At 41.7% G+C, this 23988-nt stretch overlaps 1 protein-coding gene across 1 annotated transcript in view; it reads left to right on the top strand.

Moving 5' to 3' along the window:
• Positions 1-406: 406 nt before the first annotated feature.
• LOC149274890 (signal peptide, CUB and EGF-like domain-containing protein 1) overlaps positions 407-23988 on the top strand; it is a 57055-nt gene continuing 33473 nt past the window's right edge. Inside the window, exons 1-3 of the mRNA XM_089505133.1 lie at positions 407-530; positions 8517-8642; positions 18009-18143. Coding sequence (XP_089361259.1) covers positions 8612-8642; positions 18009-18143 — 166 coding nt within the window. The 5' untranslated portion in view covers positions 407-530; positions 8517-8611. The remainder of the gene's footprint in view (positions 531-8516; positions 8643-18008; positions 18144-23988) is intronic.

The following is a 23988-nucleotide window of genomic DNA, read 5'->3' as shown; positions in this document are numbered from 1 at the left end:
CTCTATAAATGACGAATGCCTGAGCTGATGGGAGTTATAGTCCTACATCGAAACGCATTATCCGTAGAGCAGTAAAAGTTTCCAGAACGGATGAAATTTGTGTTTCTCGTTTCGGTCGTTTCCAACTTTCTATCGCACCTCAATATTGCTTTACTGAGAGGGGGCGGTAGTAAAGCGGACCAGACTCCCAGCAGAAATGGTAGAGGCTATTTAAACATGGGCCGAATGGGGCTCAGCAGCCTGCCGGTTCTGGGTTTCTATAACATGGTTTTTGTTTTGGTTTTTTTTTTGCAAAATGTTCTCCAAATTGTTTTATTTAATTATTTTTTTTACATAAGAAATAATGGAATTTGTCTTTGAGGATGGGGCCCGGTTAACTAAACGGCGCTTTGTGTTCTATTTACCAGACAGCGATGAATGCGCCGAGGGAACCGACGACTGCCACATTGACGCCATCTGTCAGAACACCCCCAGATCGTATAAGTGTATCTGTAAGCCCGGCTATAAGGGAGAAGGGAAGCAGTGTGAAGGTAAGGGGGAGCCTGCCGTGCCCTGTTTGCTCTGCTAAATCTTTGTAAATAGCTGAATTCCTGGAGCGATTCGCACGGCCCTCCAGCTGCTCGCCCTGCAGCCCCTGGTGTTTGTTGGCCGGGGAGCCCCTGCTGTTCCTGCTAATTGTTCTGTGTGGAGAGATACTCGGCACTTACTTTCCTGCGGGAGTCGCCGGTGTTGGGATCTAATGCTTTATCGCGGGTTTAGAACGTGTGAATGAAGTGCTATGGGGGATCCGGGGGGGGGGGGGGTCGATACTTATAGCTCGTTTGTCTGTATAATGGGATTACTTTATTTAAAGGGACGGTAGCCCCCAAGCCCCCCCCCTCCCGGTGTACACAGTAATGCATATGATAGCGGCGTGTCACCTTTAAATTAACTCTTTAATAAATTCCATAGAATCCTCTGTATCCCCCCCCCCCCCCCCCCCCGTGTGATCCACCGCATTCACACGGGCAGCTCCAGGAGGTCTCATGAAACCCCCCAACGGGCATGCGCAGAACGCACAGGCTGCTGTGCCGATGCACTCCGCGCCTTTCATGCTTTGCAAATGCAGCGTCCTGATTGGCCAGATGATCTCCCAATGAGAAAAGATTCCTTGGGATCCAGAGTCGGGGTTGGGTATCTATTGCTGGCTCTAAAACCCCAATCACGTGGGTCGGCTAAGAGTTATGAGAGCTCAAGTGCAGCCACAGAATGGGGGTAACCAGACCCCCGCGGGGCATTTCACAGGAGGGTCAGAGCGAGGGGGCATCGATACCCCTGCGGAGATCAGATACCAGGGAGTGTTACAGTACAATGGAGACGATTCGATCCGTCTTTTAAATATATCCGAATTTTAATGTTTTGCCCTAAACTGCTTTTCGTTTTGGAGGAATTTAATTAAAATCTGGCCTTTTTAAGATAACAATTACAAAAAACTATAACTATGGATAATTATGCTAAATTCTAATCTTGGAAGCGCGTCATTACAATCATTAAACGCGCAGTAACAATGTTTATTATTATTCTTATTATATTTATATAATATTATTAATAACATTTACATATCTAAGAGGTTGAATGATTAATTTCTCTTATTATTTCTAAAGTATTTATTTTTTATTATTTTTTTATTTCACACCATGTGAGTTAATGTTGCAGACTGATTTTTATGGTCAAAACGAATATTATAAATATTTGAAGGTTTTATGTATTATGCATTTTTCTGGAAACCCATAAGAACCTGGTGTCGTACAGAACCCCGTCTTTGTTGAGCCAGACCACAACATCACATGAGATTCACCCAGCAATTTGAGCCGATGTTTGTCGTCTGCTCCAAGAAATAATAAATCCTCTGCTTACTTAAAAATATTTTTATTTCAATATTGTATGATTCCAAATATTGCAACAACCCCCCCCCCCCCCCCCCGCAGTTTAAATATTAGGAGGAATACTCGCTACAGCCCTGGATATATTCCGTCCTTTCCCCATTAGTACCTGGCTCGGGTTTGCATGAAGCGAGAAGGAAAGACAAATAATTGTAAATTTTAAAACATTTTTCTACTTTTTTTTTTTTTTTAAGGATCTGGTTTTAGCAAAAAATATTTTATTTTTTTTACAATTTTTGTATTTTTTTTTAATATTTATATATATTTTTTTTACATTTTTATTTTAAGGATCTGATTTCTCTAAGAGGGAAAAGAGAACTCATTCTGTACAATCTTTTGTAATTTTTTATTTTAAAGTTCTGATTTCTCTGGAGGCGAACGGACGCGCTGGAATAAACCATCTCAATTGCCTTAGTTTCTTTTTCCCTCTTTGCTTCCAATAAACCGCCCGGTTGTGAAGGTCGGCTCCGGGTTTTTGTGCGAATCTGTGTTTCGATGTACTCCGCGCATTCTCCGGGGCCGTACCCTGCAGGTTAAGTAAATTGAACTCTCAGGGTTCCTAACGAGGTGATCTCTTCCACATGGGAGAGCTCCATTCCTCATCGGAAGCCCGGCGGATCGGGACCGCGCGCCCGTTACACTTCACGCTCTATTGTTTAGGACACGTAATCCTGCCTCGTATTTATAGAACTCGTGCCAAGAGCAGACATATGTTTAAACAAATTCACATGATGTGCGGGTTATTGAACAGTAGGAGACATCTTATCGTAACATGTAGATGGAAATGAGACGTTGTCTAAAGTCTCGGCTTTTTTTTTTTTTTTTTTTTTAAACTACGGCATTTGGAAAATCTGATGCTTTTTATATTTCGGCTAAATAAATAGATATTTTAAAACATAATAAAATCTAAATATAAGTTATATATATATAATATAATATATATATATATATATAAAAAATCCTGGGTTATTCTGGGAATTGTGAAGGTCGTGTTCTTGGCTCAGACAGAAGTTTTTAAGGCTGGGTGTTATTATATATTTTTTTATTTTAACTCTTAATTAACAGCCATACAGCCGTCTTTTGTTCTGTTTTAAGTAAGGGCTGTTAAGATGTGGAATTTACATTTTATCCATGACATTTCATTAACTTTCTCGCCTGGATACTTTTTAACAAAAGTGGACAAACTGCGATTTACCTACAGAACGTGGAGCACTGAGCCAAAGAACCATCTGAGAGTCGGCCTTGAGATGGAATTAATCTCCAGTAGAGAATATAAGAGAGGTGGCGGCGCTCTGCTCTGCCAGGTTTTGTTTTACTGAGAGGGTGGTAGATAAATGGAACAGCCTCCCAGCAGGAGTGGTAGAGGGTAATACAGCGAGGGGATTAAACATGCACGGGGTAGACATCCGGCTCCTGAATCTAAGACGAGACCAACGATCAGAGGTGGCATTGGCTTTGCCCGGGCCGGGCCTGGCGCTGTGTCACATAGGGGGTTATATTCTGCGAAATTTATTTAACGCATTATGGCCGAATTTGCAGCTTTTTAAAGAAAAAAAAAAAATCCCAACTAAAAAATGAAATCTCCTTTTTCTGTTGGCGTAACCGATGCTTATTTCTTTTGGTTTTACCTGCCAGGAAGCTGTTTTTTTTTCCCAGCATGCAACTGACCTTAATTTTCATTAATCAGATTTTTTTTTCACAAATAGAACAGGAAACAGGAAGTAGGCTTTGGGCATCGCCTAAAAATCACTAACGACTTACGAGAGGCCGATGCGAGATGTAGGTGACCTTGGTGATGGTCCTTCCAGCTCGTTGGTAGAACCCGGTCACTCTTTTAATGTCAAATATTAACAGAAAGGTGCTTGGTGCTGTGTGTGTATATATATGTATGTGTGTATATATATGTATGTGTGTATATATATGTATGTGTGTATATATATGTATGTGTGTATATATATGTGTATGTATATATATATATATATATATATATATATATATATATATAATGGGAGGGGGCATCTAGTGACATCACCGGCCTGTTTAACCATTAGGAAGTCATACACCTGCGGCAGTTTTGGGTACGAATGGAAAGTTTTTAAGCGGCCGTGATATCTGCTCGTAAGCTGGAATTTATAGTGTGGGCTTTAAAATATATTTGGAAATACAATGTAGCGTTGGCTGCAGAACTGACGCTTCAAAGGCGGATTTTGTAACAACCTGGTGAGGAATTCGTGTTACGCGGCCTGTTTAGGATTCACAGTTGTATGCCTGTGGGTTTTCCTTTCATCGGACGTTTATGTGCGTTTTTTTAGACAGAGTTTTGGAATAAGATCCTATTGGAAATGGTAAAAATTGTGAAAATTCTGTGTTAATAATAATAATAATAATATTCTATATTTTGTGTTCATAAAAAGCTAGATTTTTATCTGTTTATAGAGAACTAAAGGTTTAGCGTTTTAGCATTGCTAGGAATTGTTACTAATAGCTGCATTTAGTTATAAAAGTGTTACATTCAGCAGAGTAGGTGGGACAGCAGCTTTAACTATTACGATTTTGTGCAGAATCAAAGCCACTGTCTTTTATCTCAACAGACACTAATTTGGAGGAAACGTTACAATTATTAACCAGGGCATTTGCAAGCGAACTTGACAGGATCCCTCTGCAGCTTTGGCAGGGGTGAGGGTGGTAGATAAGCAGAGCAGCCTCCCAGCGGAAGTGGTAGAGGGTAATACAGTGAGGGTATTAAACATGCATGGGATAGACATACGGCTCCTGAATCTAAGACGAGACCAACAACTGATTAAGGTTTGAGTCTTTACAGCAGGAGAAACGGGCGACTAGACGGGGGCCGGATGGGGCCGATCTGCCGGTAGGTTTTGGGTTTCTACGAGGGGCAAATGACCGGTGGGTAAAGGGGGTAGTTTTAGTTGCCTTCCCCCCACACAAGCAGAAGGGGATTAGCCTCTGCTGACATATTCCTTCAGGATATTGTTTCTTGTATATAGGAGAGAGAAGGAGCGTGACGGAGGGACTGATTAACTCGCCTGCGGGGGGTTTAAAATTTGTTGCACCTTTTGGAGTCGTGGTTGTAAACAACAAAAAAAATCAGAAAAATTAGCTTGTAGTTACCTAAAATATGTAAAAAACCAAACAAACAAAAAACCCATTATTTTAGAATAATGATGTCAGTACGAAATCCAAGTGGCCCCGTTCCTGCGCGTACCGGCGGATCGTGCGGGCGCGGATATAATTCTAGAAACCCAGTGACCGAAGAGCTTACTAATTAGCGTCGGCTCCCGATTCCGACATCCGTCCTAATTAATAATTAAAGGAATTGCCGGCCTCGCTTTGAACTGCAAGCGAAAAATCAAAACAGAGTCTGGATCCCTGCGGGGAGCTCGGTGAAGAACCATTTCAGTTTACCTTTTAGTCATTTTATTTTTTTTTTTTTTATATTTTTTTTTTTACTAATTTCTCATTAGCTGGATTTTTTAATTCAAAACTTTTTTTCACTATTTTTTTTCCCTATTTAAAAAAAATAAATAAATTGTGAGCTGACTGCAGCAAAACCGTTCTTGGTTGGGCTTAAGCCGCCTCCAAATCCTGCCTGCTTCAAAAAACAATTACCTCTTTTATTTCTGCGAGGAGATGCTTAATTCTCTGGCTGCGCGAATTGTGTGTGCGTGTGTGTAATGTGTGTGCGTGTGTAATGTGTAATATGCGTGTGGGGGGGGGCTCTGACCCAAAAGCTAGCAAGGGGATCCCAGGATGAAAATATTTTAGTGGTTTTTGGGGTATCATTTTGTGTTTTTTGGGGGTTCCTAGGAGATCCTTGTCCAGCCGGCAGACCCCCCCCCCCCCCCCGGATGGAGCGCTTTAGAGAGCGCTGGTATCGCCACCTCTCGTTGTTTTCGGAGGGACGTGGAGCTCATCTTGCGCTTCGGAGGGGTCGATGGTCTGCGGAGATAAGAGCGGCCGACGCGACGGCAAGTGGAGGTTAAGTTCAAAAACATGTCTGCCAAAAAATAAAAGAGGTTTATGGAAATAGACACTTAGCCGTAAGTGGAATGTTGTAACTTTGTGTCTTTTAAACATGATTTATACGGCGTTTTGGTTGCAGATTTCCATTTAAGTGGAAACAGGTGCAGTTTAAGTTGTTATAAACCAGGGATCGCCGGCTGAATAGCGTTTGAGTCGCAGGAAGGTTAAGGCGGTCGGGTTATAGTTCGGGGTCTGCAGCTTGTCTCTGCTCAAGGACCTCGTTAAAATGAAAGCGGATTTAAGGAGCGGTAAGACGTGGATTATGCGGTGTATATTATTCTGCACGCGCTGCGCTGACTTCCACGAAGACGTTAACTTTTTGCACACGGCTCATTTCCCCGGTTCTCAGCCGTCACAGACCCCAAACGCAGAAACCCAGAACCAGGAGCGTAACTAGAAACCACGGGGCCTGGTGCAAAAATTGGAATGCGCCCCCAATTTCACCAAGAAACATCTCCCACAGTGCCACCTTTGCCCCCCATGCAGCTTATCAGTGCCATTCTTACCCTCAAACAGCCAGTTTGTGCCATCATTGCCCCAAACAGCCTGTCTGTGCCTCCTTTGCCCCTTGTGCGGGCAGCCGCGGTCTCACAGGGGGGTAACGTGACGCCGAGATGTTCCTGTCTCCCTGTTCGGACCAGGTCGGAAGGGTCCTTTCTAAACTATGTTAAATTGGTTTGAGGAGACAGGAACAAGTGGTCGCAGGGGGTTGGGCTGCCTCAGCGAGAGAACAGGAAGTGGCTCACAACTTCCTGCTTGGGCTGTCGCACGGAGAGAACAGGAAGCGGCTCACAACTTCCTGCTTGGGCTGTCGCACGGAGAGAACAGGAAGCTGCTCACAACTTCCTGCTTGGGCTGTCGCACGGAAAGAACAGGAAGCGGCTTCCAACTTCCTGCTTGGGCCTGTCGCAGGGAGAGAACAGGAAGCGGCTTACAACTTCCTGGTCGGGCTGCCCAATGGGATTCCGATGCCGTCTTCACTAAGGGGTAATGGGAAATGTAAAATCCTAGTAAATATAAAAAATGAAACATTAAATAAAAGTAATCAGTGATTACCGGTTCACGGTGCGACGTTCTCCTTTTAAGATCAGACGCACTTATTACTTTTCGTGAGTTTCGTGTCTTCCCAGGAAGTCCATTAAACACAAATTGCTTTCCATTTCCAGTGGAAAGAAGAAAAAAAGACCCGCAAAACTATTTGAAACATCTCGGTATCTTCCCCGGGACGGAAACGTTTCCCCGCGCGTGACTGAAAGCGCCCTTTTGTACGCCGGTGTTTTTAGTTGTTCTTTGAGGATTAACACCTTCTGAGAACCTGGATTCTGGATGTTCCGATTTGGTGTTTTCTGTAGAAGAAATACAAAAAAACCCCCCTGCATTCGCTATGAAGTAAATAATAATAAAAATTTTACCTTAGTGAGAAGCTGCAGCTCAACAGCTTCTCTTCAAGGTACTTAAAGTGCGGTGTCTCTTTAAGACAGTAATGCTTTGAATTGGGGTAAATCAGGTTAATGTATAGTAATGGCCAACTTCCCCGGATCCTCAGCCGTATCCGGTCCGGTCCGGCACGAGCCGCTTCTGCTTCCAGCTCCATCATTCCGGCGATTACGTTTTATTGCCGTATATCGTGAACGGCAGGCGGCCGCGCTTTTTTTTTGTTTTGTTTTTTTTGTTAAGGGAATGATTGCGAACATGTTTTTTTGGTAGAATTTGCCTTTTAAAGTCGATACATTTTACGACGTGACAAATACAATTCAGGTTCCGGTAAGAGGGGCTGATTTATGGGTATGGAGACCGCCGGTGGCGCGGCGCGCTGAGAGCTCTCCGTTAAATATTGGGAGAATGGCTATAAAACACGCTCGTTTATTTATGATCTGTTTGTCTGCCCTTTGCCAGGAGCTGCTTGGCACGAACCAGAAAAATGCAAGATATTTTATTTATTTATTTTTTTTCAAAGATACAAGAAAATAAAATCACCCCCCCCCCATGATAGAAAGATTTAGCAAAACCCACCCCCACGTGGTAGCTGCTGTTACCCCCTAGGCGCTTCCACTTGCAGTGGCCCGGGGCAGATCCCACAGGGCAGAGGTGGCGTCCTGTGACAGCGCCGCGTGGAAAGCCGCTGAGCTCATTTACTGCCGATGTCTGTCTATGGAGACGGCTGCCTATGGGCTGATTTTATACACCTGTCGGGGCTGAAACACCTAAACGCAGTAATCAGGAGGGGGGTCCGCGTACTTTTGGTACACGGGGTACTTACTGCCAGTCAATTCCAGTGCTGGGAGGCGTGCGCAGAAATGTAATCGCTTTCTTGTCACTGATTGGCTGCTTTCATTTGTGGCCCCTTGTAGATGCATAGGGAGCTAGTGCAGTTCTACATGTGGCCACAGGGGGCGCTTTGGATCGGTACCCGGCATTTCAGGCAGCATTTGTGGGTTTTCAGTAGGGTTAAACTTTAAAAATTCTGCTGTTTTGTCTAAAGACTTCTTTTGTGCGTCTCCTAAATCTTGAAATATCTTCTAAAGTAATAAAATATGATTTTTTTCCCCCCAGATATCGATGAATGCGACAATGACTACAATGGCGGCTGCGTACACGAGTGCATCAACATTCCAGGCAATTATAGGTGCACGTGCTACGATGGCTTCATGCTGGCTCACGATGGACACAACTGTCTGGGTGAGTAGATCTTCAGCGGGATTTGCTATCTTACCTTTTACCATCTCAGCTGGGAGGCTGTTCCATATATCCGCCGCCCTCTCACTAAAGAAAAAATACTTTTGCACTTGGAAAAATTATATATTTTTATAGCCAGGTTAGACAAGATAAAAGAGCTTTTTTGTATAATTAAGACTTTTTTTTGGGGGGGAGGGGCTGAAGGAACTAAATGAATATATATACATTTATATAGAATTTGAGCGTGTGTATAAATATATTTTCCGTCGAGATATTTTAGTAGATATCGGTAATAATATTTGCTGCAGCGTTTAGCAGATTGCTCCCGTCCGCGTTCAAGCTCTTTACGACCCCTGGATGCCATTTTTTTTTGTTTTTATTACTTTTTTCAAGGCCACTAAGTTAGGTTTCTTTCCAAAAACAAACCATCATTCATGTAAATCTGAATTATTTTTCCTGAGCGTCGCAAGCGCTTTCCTGCAGACAGGCCGGTTTAGTGTTCTATATAAAGATACGGCTGACATCACCGCGAGGTCGGACACCGCGTCCTACGGCGGTCGGCTGTTGACGGCTCGTCTCAAAATGACGTCTTTGTGTATTTTTTGAAACCGTGTATCGGATTCAAATTATTCTGCCAAACCTTAAAATAAAAAAATAATAATAAAATAAAATATATATATATATATATATATATAATGAATGTCCGTGTGTCTGGAAATTAAAAATATTGGTGTTTTGGGACACATTTTAAGCATTCATAGACTCTCGATAAATTAACACTAAAACCAGGAAAAATAAATAAATTTTTTCTTATTATTTACCAAGAAAAAGTATCAAGGCAAATAATGAAGTCTTTTACTGTAACAAACAAGGCTGGAAAGTCCAAGCGTGGATTATTCGCTCTGAATTATGTCTAGACGCCTGTCTCGGGCAGATAATTAGGGAGAATTTGTATTAAACGTTACAATGTTCATCTTTCAGTCTGCCCCCCCCCCCCCGAGGGCCGAGCCCCCCTCTTTTGCTTGATAACGTAGCAATGCACTTCGTCATGCGGTTATCAGCTCGTTTAGGAAAGGGTTAAAGTGATATTTCATTTTAAGGGCAATTGTGACATTACAAATAACCCCTGATCCTAATTCTTTGACTTTTATTATGTTTCTCAGTTAAATTATTAATATATTAATTTCCTCTGCGGCACGGGGGAGCCGCCATCTTGCTACCCCCGTCACATGGTTGAAATCTGACGTTTTATTGTTAATGAAAATGAAAAACTATAAAGCGCTTCCCTTCAGGGGAAGCTGCAGCTCCAGCCCCTCCACGGTCCTATGTTTCCCACCCTTGGAAGCAGCCAATCAGGCGAAGGAAAACGCTCCAATTGAAATCGGTGGCCTTGCAGGATCTTGCCCTGTGTTAGGACGTTGCCAATTAGGAGTTCATTGCGAGTGCTTTCCTGATGCTCATTGGCTGCTGGAAGCAGCCAATCAATGGTAAGGATGTTCGGATCATGGAGAGAAGGGCAGCTGCAGCTTCTATAGCGTGTGTGTGTTTGGGGGAGGGGGGGTCAGGGACATTTAACTGTCCCTTTAAATTGAAATGCCCTCTGTGAGTTAGGATCCAGCTCGCAGCCCCGTGTATCTTATCGCCTCCACGTCTCCCTTTTCTTGGCAATCCTTCTCCGAGGAAGATTTATTGCAATTCAGCCGTCCCCGAAGGATTCTTCTTTGGCACCCAAAGACGAAACAAATAAATACCGAAAATATCCAAATGTTGATCATTCTGCAACAAAAATAAGCTATTCCGACGGTTCTAACGCTGGTGTTTTCTGACCAAACACACGGCTGCTGAGCTCAACGTTCTGGAAGATCGCGGATGTTCTTTTAGATAAAGGGTTGTTTATAACTTTTACCTTTTCTCTGTGTTTTTGTACTGATTTCTGATCTTCCAGTTTATTCATCGCGAGCAACGCCAATCACAAGCGCTGACCCTGCCGGCAGATCGGCCCCATCCGGCCCCCGTCTAGTCGCCCGTTTCTCCTGCTGTAAAAACTCAAACCTTAATCAGTCATTGGTCTCGTCTTAGATTCAGGGGCCGTATGTCTACCCCATGCATGTTTAATCCCCTCACTGTATTACCCTCTACCACTTCTGCTGGGAGGCTGTTCCACTCAGTAAAGTAAAAGTTCCTTCCATTCCATCTCAAGTCTCTGACCCTCTAGATTCAGATTATGGCCACATAAAAAAAATATGTTCCCCTTTACTTGTGACGTTGTTTAGTTTAAAGGGTACTTTAATATGACGTTTTCATTGGCTGATCCCCCGCTAACGTGCAGGAATCTGTGATGTCACAGGTGTCTCCCACCCTCCTCTATGAAGCATTATTAAAACAAACCAAAAAACACCTACACCGGCACCTCAATGTACTTCAATAAATTTATATTTATTACTTTCAAAAAAAAACATGGGTTGATGAGCTTACGATCTAATGTACGAATCCCTCCACGAACCTAAGGAGATTGCATAAGAGCCCAACAATTTTTAGGAAACCATCCAAACTGAGGTCAATGAGGCTGCCAGGTAGATAGATTTATTTATTTATATATATATATATATATATATATATATATATATATATATATATATATATATATATATATATATATATTTTTTTTATATTTTTTTTTTTAGCTATAATTTCCTCCACATTATCCCAACATTCCCCAAATGTATTTTAAAAGAATAAATAAAAAGAAATATTGAAATAGATGGCTGATCCGCCGGACTCGTTCATGTAACTGATTAGGGTCGTGATTAAAGCGCCTGCGTCTCCCTGCGTTTTTTCTGATTTCGCATTTATTTATTTTACTTTTCTCGCGACAGCTGCACGCAATGTGTCCGCGGCCTCGGCCGCTCATGAATGAGTCTTTTTCAGATGTTTATTTTTTCTTTATATCCTTCTTCAGTTCAAATACTTCTCCCTCCTTCCTCTTTGTTGGGGAAAATCTTGAAAGTTTGTAACGTTTTGTCTAAACAGGTTTTTTTGTTTTTTTATGAAATTGTTTTGGACAGAAAAAAAAAATCTACAAAAAAGAGAGAAAATTAGCAAAATGTGTATAGAATATCTTACTTTGAGCATTCCAATTATTTTGGCAATTTTTGGATCCTTTTTTTAGAATCTTGTAATAAAAGGCCCAAACTGATTCCCCCCCCCCCCCCCCAAATGTTTGTATTCTTCCATCTCTGGAGGCGTTTATTAGGGATTTCAATAATTCATTGATTACATGGATACTTAGAGATTGAATTCTAATTATTACATTTTTGGATAATTTTCTTTAGAATTTTGTAATTAAAGGCACAAACTGAACTTTTTTTTTTTCTTTCTAGCGTTTCAGATGTATATTTTTGTGCCATTTTTGGAGGCTTTTATTAGGTACCTAAATAATTGACTGAATGCATGGATAAATGGAAATGAAATGCGTCCTTATTTTAAACTATTTATGGAATTATTTATTGAATTATACACCCAGATATCTATTTAACGCCGTTGGGGGGGGGGGAAATCATCATAATTTCTCCGCTCCCTAAATATGACAATGAATTGTGAAATTTCCAGTTTTTTTGTAGTATATTTGTTTCCAGTGAGGATTATTAAGTTACTTTATTAGAAACAAATAGATCTTTACCCCTAACAATCTTAAATATTCAGACTTTATCACAAACCTGTTGATCTGTGAAGACCCCCCCAAGTCCCTCATACCAAATCCCATCATACACAATACATCAGCGAAGATAGTCCTCTTTGAAAATATTATAATATATATTTATTATATAAATATTATATATATCTGCTTTATATATTATATAAATAGTATATATATATCTGCTTTATATATTATATAAATAGTATATATTTTTGCTTTGAGTTGATGGTGATGAATTATCTCGATACAAATGTTCTCAATGTATTTTTCTACCTGAGTTGGGGAATTCTCACCATAACAATATATATCTATTTTATAGATGCAAACTTTTGTTTTCCCAATATTTTTTTTTTTTTTTTTTTTTTTATTATTTAGACTTTAAATATATACACTTATTATATTTTTTGTTGTTTTGGGTTGGTGGAGTTAATATTGGCAGTAGGGGCAGTGGGGCTTACAGTAGCATTTTTTTTTGAGGGGGGGGCCCTCGGACACCCCATGCCGGTTTGTAGGACCAGCCGCAGCACTTTTTTTGGGGGGGGGGGTTGCCGTCCGTAAGGAGTCCAGATGAATTGAGCTCGGGCCGACTGCAAGATTCTGAGCGTCTGACAATCCCGTGCCCCTCTCTGGGGCACAAAATCAATGTGAACAATTGTGAGGATCAGCAGGGGAGAGGTGTCTACATGACATTGAGCTGTGTGAATACCGAGGGCAACCTGCGTTTTCCCACGGTCCCTGGAATTGTAGCAATTAAAACTTACTGTATTTTAAAAGCTCCATTCACAGAAACCGATACTAGAAGCCGAGAGCCAGCAGTGATCTCTGTCAGTGAATACACACCCGCTCACCCCTGCCCGCAGCATCGTTTGGGGACAATTTGTCTCATTTACTTTGTCACAGAAAAAAAGAAAAAAAAAAAAAAAAGCTTTTCTCCAAATCCCTTCTGCTGCAAGAGAACTAGGAACTCATTGTGAAGCCCCAAGCCGCGGGACACACAAGGGTTAAACTTTTTTGTTGTTGTTGTTGTTCATGCAGAGAATTGAGATTTCGAAAGAAAAAAAATATATTTTTTTAATTTATTTTTTAAAATATTTTTTTTACTTTTTTTTTATTTATTTTTTTTATGGACATCCAGTTTCCTTAATCTAAAATATAATAACAATATTGCAAATTTCTAGTGTTTAATTCTGTTTTAGTTTTTCGTTTTATATTATTTAATGGCGTTGTAGGAAAAAGTAGAAAAGTCTAAAACCTCTGCAGAAGCAAAACCATAAAACCAGTAATGGAGGAACTACATAAAAAAATCCTCAAAATTCCACCTGCTGTTCTAAATTTTGCGGAAGAAAACGGTTGAAATGGTTCTGATTCTTATAGTTTTGTTCTGAACAATAAATGTTGCTGCAGACTTAACTCTTCGATGGCGCAGCTTTTTGATGATTCATAGAAGTATCGCTTCTACCATTTATTTATTTTCTGTCTGGCCTCTAAATTTAGTTTTGCCGAACTACGTGGGAGGTGCATTTTCCGTCTTCTCGACGTGAATCATATGACGGGCTTGACAGGGACGCCTTTAAAGTTCAAAATATTTTTCCTTCGGATGCTACGGCCGCGTTTCTTGTGGTCTTATTCACTGGAAAAGAATGTCCGGCCTCGATAACGTTCTCGTATGGGAGCCTTCAGAGGATTATCCCAAAAGGAGGGGGATATAAAACAAATTTATTTTAATGAGTGCATTTCAAACCCATTCTGCATACACCGTGCCGTACCCCGGGGGGGGAGAGATTCACCGGTGATAGGATCTTTGCCTAACCAATAGGAGGTGGGATCTCAGGTCTGTCTTTCTTCCATTGGTTGCTGAAACATAGAATTTGCCACCAGATCAGACCCATTCGGCCCCCTCTAGTCCCAATCGTTAATCAGTCGTTGGTCTCGTCTTAGATTCAGGAGCCGTATGTCTATCCCATGCATGTTTAATACCCTCACTGTATTACCTTCTACCACCTCTGCTGGGAGGCTGCGCCACTTTTCTGCCACCCTCTCGGTAAAGTAGAACTTCTGTTCCATTCCATCTCAGCCTCAGACCCTCTAGTTTTAGATTATGACCTCTTGTTCTAATACTTCTCCTCCTTTGTTCATTAGTTTATCTCCGGTGGGTAAGCTGGAGACCACCCACCCGGTTAAATAAATAAATGTGTTTTTAATGTATCATTTGTTTACTAAATAACCGCGTTTGCCCGTCACAGCGGCAGCTCGTGGTTATGACAGAGGCGATACGCGGGGAATCTCAGTCCCCCTTTCTTGTGACCACAGCCTGCCTGGTAAATGGCGTGCCGGTGGCATGGATAGGCTGCCGGTGGCTTCATTGTAAAAGCCGGCTGCCGGAGGGGTAATACCCCATGTGCCGACTGTCCTGGTTCACTCACTGAACCCGTTCCTCTGAGACGCTGCCTGGTCCTGGTGAAACGGCCACTCAGACTTTCGGATGAAGATGGGAGATGATACTTTGTTTCCCCTTTAGTCTTCCTGAGCAGCTTTTTCGTATTTACATCCAAAATGTCCCTTTTTATCCTCAAAAAAACGATTTCTGGTCTCCTCTGATAACTTTCCACCCAACATTGACCTTGGAGGGTGATTCCTCTCCGGGAAGCGTTTCCCCCATCCCTGACCTTGATGGGAATAATTGTCTACCCATGTTGACCTCTGAAAGTGATTTCTCTCCTTTTTTACGAGCTTGCCCCGGGGGTCTCATTCTGATATCCTGCCCCCTTCCCTGACTCTTCCAGCATCCTATTCCCCCCTGGAGCTGTTAGTTAATGAATTCCTTCCTTGTCACAAAGTAACGAGAATAATTAACATACAGATAAGGTACTATTTGGGAAATCACCCGATACCAACTTGTCTGGACAAAAATACATTTGGTAACAAATTCTTAACCGATACATTTTTTTATGTTTTAATTTTATTAAACTCTTCTATTGGCCAACTCATTAAAAAATAAAATATATATATTTGGTTTTGGTAATAGTTACTTTTTTTCATTTCCTTTCTGAAAAAGTAGTTGATGTGGAGGATATTTGGTTTCTTGGCAATCCGAGCGACCCCTATCACCGCTCCGTAAATAGAACTTTCCAGGCTTCTAATGTCAACTCGGTTGCCAAGCGCTAAAACTTCACTTGGAAAAATGTAGCAAGTTGAATGAGAAGTGAGAGCAACTTGTTACATTGTTACTACCTCGGCGCTGATTTCCCGCTGGGGGATGCTTTTTTTTTTTTTGTGTGTTTTTTTTTTTTTTTTTGGTTTTTTTTCAAGCTGGAAATAATGTAACGTTCTTTGTTGACCTGCTTAGAACTATTTTTTGCATTTACGCAATTTACCGCTTTATTGCAAACATGAAAGTGTTTTTTTTTGGAGCCACACGTACCATGGGGGGAAATATATATATATTTTTTAAAAACCTGCTCCAGACAGTTCGGTTACTGTTGTGATCTGCAAAAAAAGATAAAATAACTATTTTTATTATTATTTTGAATTAATATTGAAACAATTTGATTTGGTTTATTATTATTTAAGGGCATTAGAAAAGTGAAAAAGTGGACTCTATTGGCCACAGAGTTCTTGCTGAAAAGTCTTTGTTGGTTAGAATCTTAATTTATATTTTAATATTGTTATTTATTGTTTTATTATTATTTTTTTTTTAATGTTCTAAGAAGGTTCTATGCAAAGAAGGTCTGAATGATTTAAATAGGAACTAGTTGGATAATTAATATGCAGATTACTAATGATTCTTACGCTCATTATTTTTGGACAGTTAGGTGTTCTGTCTGAGTGTATGTATGTATATATATATATATATATATATATATATATCTACCAACAGCAACATTTCAATACACAAAGGGGTTTAACAAAGAGCAGGAGGAACGTTTATTTCAAAGGAAGAGAAAAGTTACAAGAGACCGGTATCTAACAGTAGAGGGTCAGAGGCTGAGATGGAAAGGAAGGACATTTTACTTTACTCAGAGGGGGGTGGATAAGTGGAACAGCCTCCCAGCAGAGGTGGTAGAGGGTAATACAGTGAGGGTATTAAACATGCATGGGGTAGACATACGGCTCCTGAATCTAAGACGAGACCAACGACTGTAAGGTTTGAGTCGTTACAGCAGGAGAAACGGGTGACTAGACGGGGGCCGGATGGGGCCGATCTGCCGGCGGGTTCTGTGTTTCTATGCTTAATCTTATTAATGTGTCCAGGGAGGTTTTGAATCTAGAACATAGATGATGTATTCATCCTGCTTGCAGATTTGGTGTATATATGTCAAGTCAATTAATCCAATCCCATTTTTCATGATATTCTTCCCTATGGAGGGTAAAAAAAGAAACCCTACAAACACAACGATTCATTTTTCTTTGGCTATGGCAACAGAACTTTCAGCCTGTCGGTGACCGCTCCTCATGTCACATGACTACAGGCTAGAATTTCTCAAAGCCAAAGAAAAGTATCAAAAGTAAATGCGCCAACTGAGAAAAGTTTAGGTGTTCAAAACTAATAAAGATTCTTATATATTTAGTAGGTAAAATTATATACATTTTGTTAAATATTTCATGAGAATGTATATAAAATATGACCTTTATATAGGGGAATAAAAGCGTAGGTGTGATTGTAGTCTTTATTTTTTTTATACTTTACCAAATTGCGTTTTATTTCATACAGTAATCCCCCGAGTTTATCGGCGGAGAGATCTGTGTATCCAGGTGGTGCGAGAGCCGTGGGGAGATCGGGGCCGATAACTACGAAATGATGGATTCTTGTGTTTGTTTTTTCTTTTAATAAAACCAAAGCCGGGGAATCCCACAGTCTGACTGCTTTATTGTAAAAAAAAAAAAAAAATAAAAAAAAAGTTTTCATGTCAACCGTGGGTCGTTGTTCCTCCCCGGTAAATTAAAGATTGAAGTGATATTTCCTCCAGACAAATGCGACCAATATGTAATCATGAAACGGAAAAGAACCGAGCAAATTCACTTGGGGGCGGGGGGTCCATGGATATCTTGGCTTAATAGAGAGGCTTAAATCTACACACCACCCGGGAAGCAATGTTTTTTTTTTATTATTATTTTTTACATTTTTTTCTATTTATATATCGTAGAATTTAGATTTTTCAATTTTTTTTATTAAGATGACAATGCTGACGGCATACACTGGGATTTAAAAAGAAGCCCCCACTTTCATTAAACAAGCCGGAGTGGTGGGGGTTATGGCTTTGGTAATTGAAACATGCTGTTCTGTTTAAGACCAGGACCCTATAAAGGGCCTTTTCCAGCTAATAATGGCAAATAATGGCCTTTTATGTGCGTCGGCTGCTCCCGTAGGGTTTATTTAGGATTGCGGAGTACAAAATACGGAAGAGATGGACTGAGTCGGTCGGATGTCTGCCTTTGATAGGGGCAAATAATGAAACCCTTGAAAGAGAGGGCAGGTGAATGTTGATACCAGCCATAACAGTCAATCACCCTGAATTTAATGGGGCAGTCCTGATAGTGAGACCTGTGATCCTCTGTCATGGTATCCAAATCAGTTGAAAAACTTTTCAATGCACAAATAGCTCTTTTTTTCCCCCCGCTGGTTTCTATCTTCATTTTCTTCAGAAATAACTCCATTCTGTTTGTTTTTACAGATGTGGACGAATGTCTGGTCAACAACGGCGGATGTCAGCAGATCTGCGTCAACACGATGGGCAGCTATGAATGTCAGTGCAAGGATGGCTTCTTCCTCAGCGACAACCAACACACGTGTATTCATCGCTTACACGGTACGTACGCCGGTAAAGATGGCGCCTGGGATCTAACCAGATTATATCCTGACGGCGATGTCCCAGTCAAAGGCCGTCCGTCTCGCTCGCCCTGGACAGACAGATGTTAATTAGTTATTTTCTGAGAAAGCTGATCCGCCGTTTGGAAATCACAAGAAGCCCACCGCACTTGGCCCTTAGCCATTGGCTCTTTGTGTTCCTGGTGGGCGTGTTACGGGCTCCTCCTGGGTGTGTAGAGGATTGGGACGACCTCTGTGATCGCTCGCTCCTCCAGGGAGAGTCTGCCAAGGTGCGCAAAGGGGGCTGGTGTTTAACTGGTGAGTCAAATGACGTTTTCTCCCCGACCGGCTGAGCTGGCGATGGGGAACGTGTCTTCAGCCTTTGTGTAGGTGGAATTATTATTATTATTGGGGGGTGTCTCGGACACGTGTGGCTTTTTAGATCCACGGTGGGCCATGTGGTTGTATAGAGTTTGGTCCAGACTGAGATTTCGTAAAACCCTGGAATCATAAAATAAAAGTAAAACTTCCTTCCGTTCCATCTCAGTCTCTGACTCTCTAGTGTTGGATTCCGCTCTCTTGTTGTAACTTTTCTCCTCCTTTGAAATAAATTCCCTCCTGTACCTGGTCAAATCACTTTATGTATCTCCTCATGCCTCCGCTCCACTCCTCGTCTCTCCTCTCCTCTCCACTCCTCGTCTCTCCTCTCCTCTCCACTCCTCGTCTCTCCTCTCCACTCCTTGTCTCTCCTCGTCTCTCCTCTCCACTCCTCGTCTCTCCTCTCCACCCCTCGTCTCTCCTCTCCACCCCTCGTCTCTCCTCTCCACTCCTCGTCTCTCCTCTCCACTCCTCGTCTCTCCTCTCCACTCCTCGTCTCTCCTCTCCACTCCTCGTCTCTCCTCTCCACTCATCGTCTCTCCTCTCCACTCATCGTCTCTCCTCTCCACTCATCGTCTCTCCTCTCCACTCCACTCCACTCCTCTCCACTCCACTCCTTGTCTCTCCACTCCTTGTCTCTCCACTCCTTGTCTCTCCACTCCTTGTCTCTCCACTCCTTGTCTCTCCACTCCTCGTCTCTCCACTCCTCGTCTCTCCACTCCTCGTCTCTCCACTCCTCGTCTCTCCACTCCTCGTCTCTCCACTCCTCGTCTCTCCACTCCTCGTCTCTCCACTCCTCGTCTCTCCACTCCTCGTCTCTCCACTCCTCGTCTCTCCACTCCTCGTCTCTCCTCTCCACTCCTCGTCTCTCCTCTCCACTCCTCGTCTCTCCTCTCCACTCCTCGTCTCTCCTCTCCACTCCTCGTCTCTCCTCTCCACTCATCGTCTCTCCTCTCCACTCCACTCCTCGTCTCTCCTCTCCACTCCACTCCTCGTCTCTCCTCTCCACTCCACTCCTCGTCTCTCCTCTCCACTCCACTCCTCGTCTCTCCACTCCACTCCACTCCTCGTCTCTCCACTCCACTCCACTCCTCGTCTCTCCACTCCACTCCACTCCTCGTCTCTCCACTCCTCGTCTCTCCTCTCCACTCCGTCTCTCTCATCTTTATTTTTTCCTGATCATTTTTATCCTGCAAACCAATTCCCATTTTAGTCTCCCTCCTCTGGACTCTCCCCACTTAAACTCTCTTTAACCCCTTGATGACAATTGCCGGTCCGGGCACGTCACGGAAATTCATGTCGATAACGACAAATGACGTGCCAGGACCGGCACGTCATTAAACGGGTGCAGAAAGCGATCTATTTTCGCTTTCTGCACCGAAACGGCGTTGCTGTAATGCCTCGACCTCGAGGCATTCAGCAACGCCATTATCGGCACAAAGGGGCCATCTCTGGCCCCTCCCCGGGGCGTCAACATCCGCCATACTTTGTATGGCGGCGGACGCCCGTTTTAAAAGCGTTTAGGAGGCGATCAACGATCGCCTCCTAAACTTAAATGGTGTCGCTGGAATGCCTCGATCAGGAGGCATCCAGCGACACCAAACACTTACCTTTGGATGGGCTGTGACCGCTCCGGAGAGCGGTCACAGCCGCAGCTGCCGGTGATCTTCGCCATCTGCAAGATGGCGGCGGTCCGGGAAAATTCAATAAAGAAACAATAAAGTCTAAAAAGTTCGCTAGACGGTCTCCAGACCCTCTAGAGAACTCTGGCTCCACTTGCAGGTTGAATATAGGTACTGCATTCAACCATGCAAGTCAATGGAGCTCAGCTTTCTAATCACAGTGTGATTAGAAAAAATAAATTAAAAATAAAATTAAATTAATAATAATTAGAAAAAAAATAGTAAAAAAACAGTAAAATGTAAAAATAATTTCCCACTGATGTCACTATCAGGGGAACCTTCAAGTTGAAAAAAAATGTTAAAAAAATAAAAAAAAAAGGCAAAAAAAAATATATATATAAAAAATATATTTTTGTGAGCAAGTCCTAAAATTAGCATATTAGCTTAAAACAATTCTCGCATGGAAAGAGTTAAAATACTGGCATATTAAATGCCCATGGGGTGTCTACTTTTAAAACATGTATGATTTGATGGGGTAAATTGAATTGGCCGGGTTCAACAAGGTCCCAATTAACACGGGGGGAAGGATGGCCACACATCTAATTTCCAATTAGAAAAATGCACACGTACCAAATGTGGCCTTTTAGTTCCCCCCAAAAATGACAAACCCATGCATGTGGGGTATCACTGTACTCAGGAGATGTTGCTCAACACATATTGGGGTGTCGTGTGACAGCGGCATATACCAGGAGCTGTAAATTCATACATAAAGTAGGTGTGTGTGGGAAAAATACACACACAAAAATACTACTGCAAACTTTAAAAAAATGCTGGTGGTAAAATGTGTGCATGCAAAGAGTTAAAATACCAGCATTTAAAATACCCTGGGGTGTCTAGTTTTCAAAAATATATGGTTTTGTTGGGCACACTGAAATGGCCCGGCTCAAAGATGTACCAAATAGGGCATGGGCAGTGGATCCCCAAATGCCAAAGTGCAACATTGAAAAATGTGCATGCCCCAAATGTGGCCCTTTTGCCCCCAAACAGCCAGGCAAAATCATTCATGTGAGGTATCGCTGTACTCAGGAGATGTTGCTAAACACATATTGGGGCGTTTTATGATAGTGACATATACCAGAACCTGTTTATTTATACCTAAAGTAAAATGTGTGTGAAAAAACAAATGCAAAAAAATTACTACCATAAAGTTTGACAAAGGCTGATGGTAGAATAAGTGCTTGGAAAGGGTTAAAATACCAGCATTTGGAATACCCTGGGCTGTCTAGTTTTCAAAAATATATGACTTGATGGGGTAAATTGCATTGGCCGGCTTCAAAGATACCCGAAATGGCACATGGGGGAAGAATTACCAGATTTGGAAAAAATGGCTTTGAAATAGCAAAACGGTACCTGTACTTATTGCTCCATAACGTGCAGAAAAAAGCAAAAAAACATAAAAACATTGGGTATTTCTAAACTCAGGACAAATAGTAGAATCTATTTAGCAGGTTTTTTTATTACCTTTTATAGATGAGTAAAAGATTTTTCAACTAAAAGTTAGAAACAGTCATTTTTTTCTAAATTTTTCACCATATTTTATACTTTTTTTAATAGTAAATAATACGATACAATCAAAACAATGTCATCTAAAGAAAGCCCTTCTTGTCCTGAAAAAAACAATATCTAATGTGTGTGGGTTCAGTAAACGGGAAAGAAGAAAATTACAGCTAAACACGAGCAGCGCAGAAATGTTAAAACGGCCATTGTCACGAAGGGTACAAAAAGTAAAATCAGCCTTTGTCACGAAGGGGTTAAGCCATTAGCAAATATCCTGGTTCTTATGTAATAATGAGATTTGTTTCCTCGGATCCATCCTATCCACGTTATAAATCACTTCATAAGTTACAATGTCACAAAAGCTGCCTCGGTGGAGATTCGAGAGACTGGCACGCTGTCTGCTTCCTATCATCTATTAATAATGATGTTATGTAGGTAGAAGAGACCATACATTTTCCAAAAGTCGTAACATTATATTTATTATGGTTTTACCGTAATATCTCTGTTTCTGTTGGATCTGCCGCCCGTCTGTTTATTTCCTCTTCCCTACAAAGTGTTCATTACTGCTTAACCTCCGCCATCTTTTTGATTAGCACGGTGTTCATTTCGCACCCGTTTGTGGAGGGTACTAATTGTCTAATTAAATCGGCAGTTTAACGAGCTGTCTGTTGCCACTTGCCTGAGCTGTAAAGTTTTTCTTGGCCGCAATCAAGCCGGGTCTGCTAATTACTGAGCCGGTAATTACCGCTGGAAGGAGGAATTCACACGTCCTGATAATGTACCCTCTCTGCTCGTAACAAAGTGCTGCTGTATTAGCGCATCTCTTTGCGGTCACGCCGGCTGCCAACATCTGAAACGTTCCGCTTCTTCTAGAGCGACCTTTAAACGGGGAAATTCTGTTACTAAAAAATCCTATAAACGACAAAACCATAGCAAAAAGACCAAAATAATTTCCAGCTGAACTTTTAAGACATTATTATACCACCGACCAACACTAAATAGGGTGTTTTTGTACTAAAAAGGGAATTCCCATAGAAGGATTTTTTTCCCCAGCTTCAGATTAAAAATAAGTTTTTCTTTTTTACCCCAGTTGTAGTTTTTGCCCCCATAATATAATATTTTCAGGCAGCTGCATATCAGCCATTTGTATGATTCTCGCTCTGTTATCTGATCCCCGATCTACTAAACACCCCGACTCCTTATCATACTGCCTGTGGGGACCAATAGAATGACTCAGTCTTAATCACCCCACAGGACTCTCTGACTAATGAAAGTCTATGGAGGAACGGACTTCATTAGCATCGCCATAAAGCAATGGGGGATATATTACTGTGGACAGCTCTGGGGGTTATATTACTGTATACAGTGCTGGGGGTTATATTACTGTATACAGCACTGGGGGTTATATTACTGTATACAGCGCTGGGGGTTATATTACTGTATACAGCGCTGGGGGTTATATTACTGTATGCAGCGTGCTGGGGGTTATATTACTGTATACAGCGCTGGGGGGTTATATTACTGTATACAGCGCTGGGGGGTTATTACTGTATATAGCACCGGGGGGGGGGTTGTTACTGTATACAGCGCATGGGATTAGAATATATTTTTTTCGTGGCACTGTAATATCTTTTAGTTCTGTGTAGAAGGGTTTAATAAAGGTTTAAGACGTTGCTTGAATATACAGATTGTGTCCCCCGTCTCGGCGATAGGGAATCATCATCACACCGCTTATTATTCTAACCTTCAGGTTTTATATAATTTTTATTTTCCGTTATGCCATAATATCCTGTAACGTGGGATAAAATCATAGAGGTTTCGTAACAAACATTTAGAAGGGAGGAGAATTGGTGTCGAGGAGGTGAGGTTCCTCTTATTATTTAAGGAGCTGATTCCGCCCTGTTGCCCTCCCCGTCTGTTACCTGCTTGGTCTTCATCTCAATCGCAGTCTCTTCGGAGTTCAAACGATATATTTACTTTATTCCTGCCTTGCGGTTCTTTCCCGGAGTTCTGCGGGTCCTGAGAAAGAATTCACATAGGTCTGGTTTTTGTGTCGTAATTTACTCGTGAAATGTAAATAGGGAGACTCTTCAATGGACTTGGAATTTACTCCAAAACTCCCAATATTATAGAAGACAACAAATCCTGAATATTATATAAAAATAAATATATTTTACTCTGTATAAGTTTTTTGTTTTTTTTAAATTTTTTTTTTTAGTTTTCACATAGGTTGAAACAAAGTATTTGACGGTAATGTGGAGGAATACAAATAAACGTCTGAAAGGGGGT

Source organism: Sceloporus occidentalis, unplaced genomic scaffold, assembly GCF_023333645.1.
Source record: "Sceloporus occidentalis isolate IW3139 unplaced genomic scaffold, rSceOcc1.0.p SCAF_313, whole genome shotgun sequence".
NCBI classification, from domain to species: Eukaryota; Metazoa; Chordata; class Lepidosauria; order Squamata; family Phrynosomatidae; genus Sceloporus; species Sceloporus occidentalis.
The sequence above is the reverse complement of the archived record's forward strand: the minus strand, read 5'-3'. Positions and strand labels throughout refer to the sequence as shown.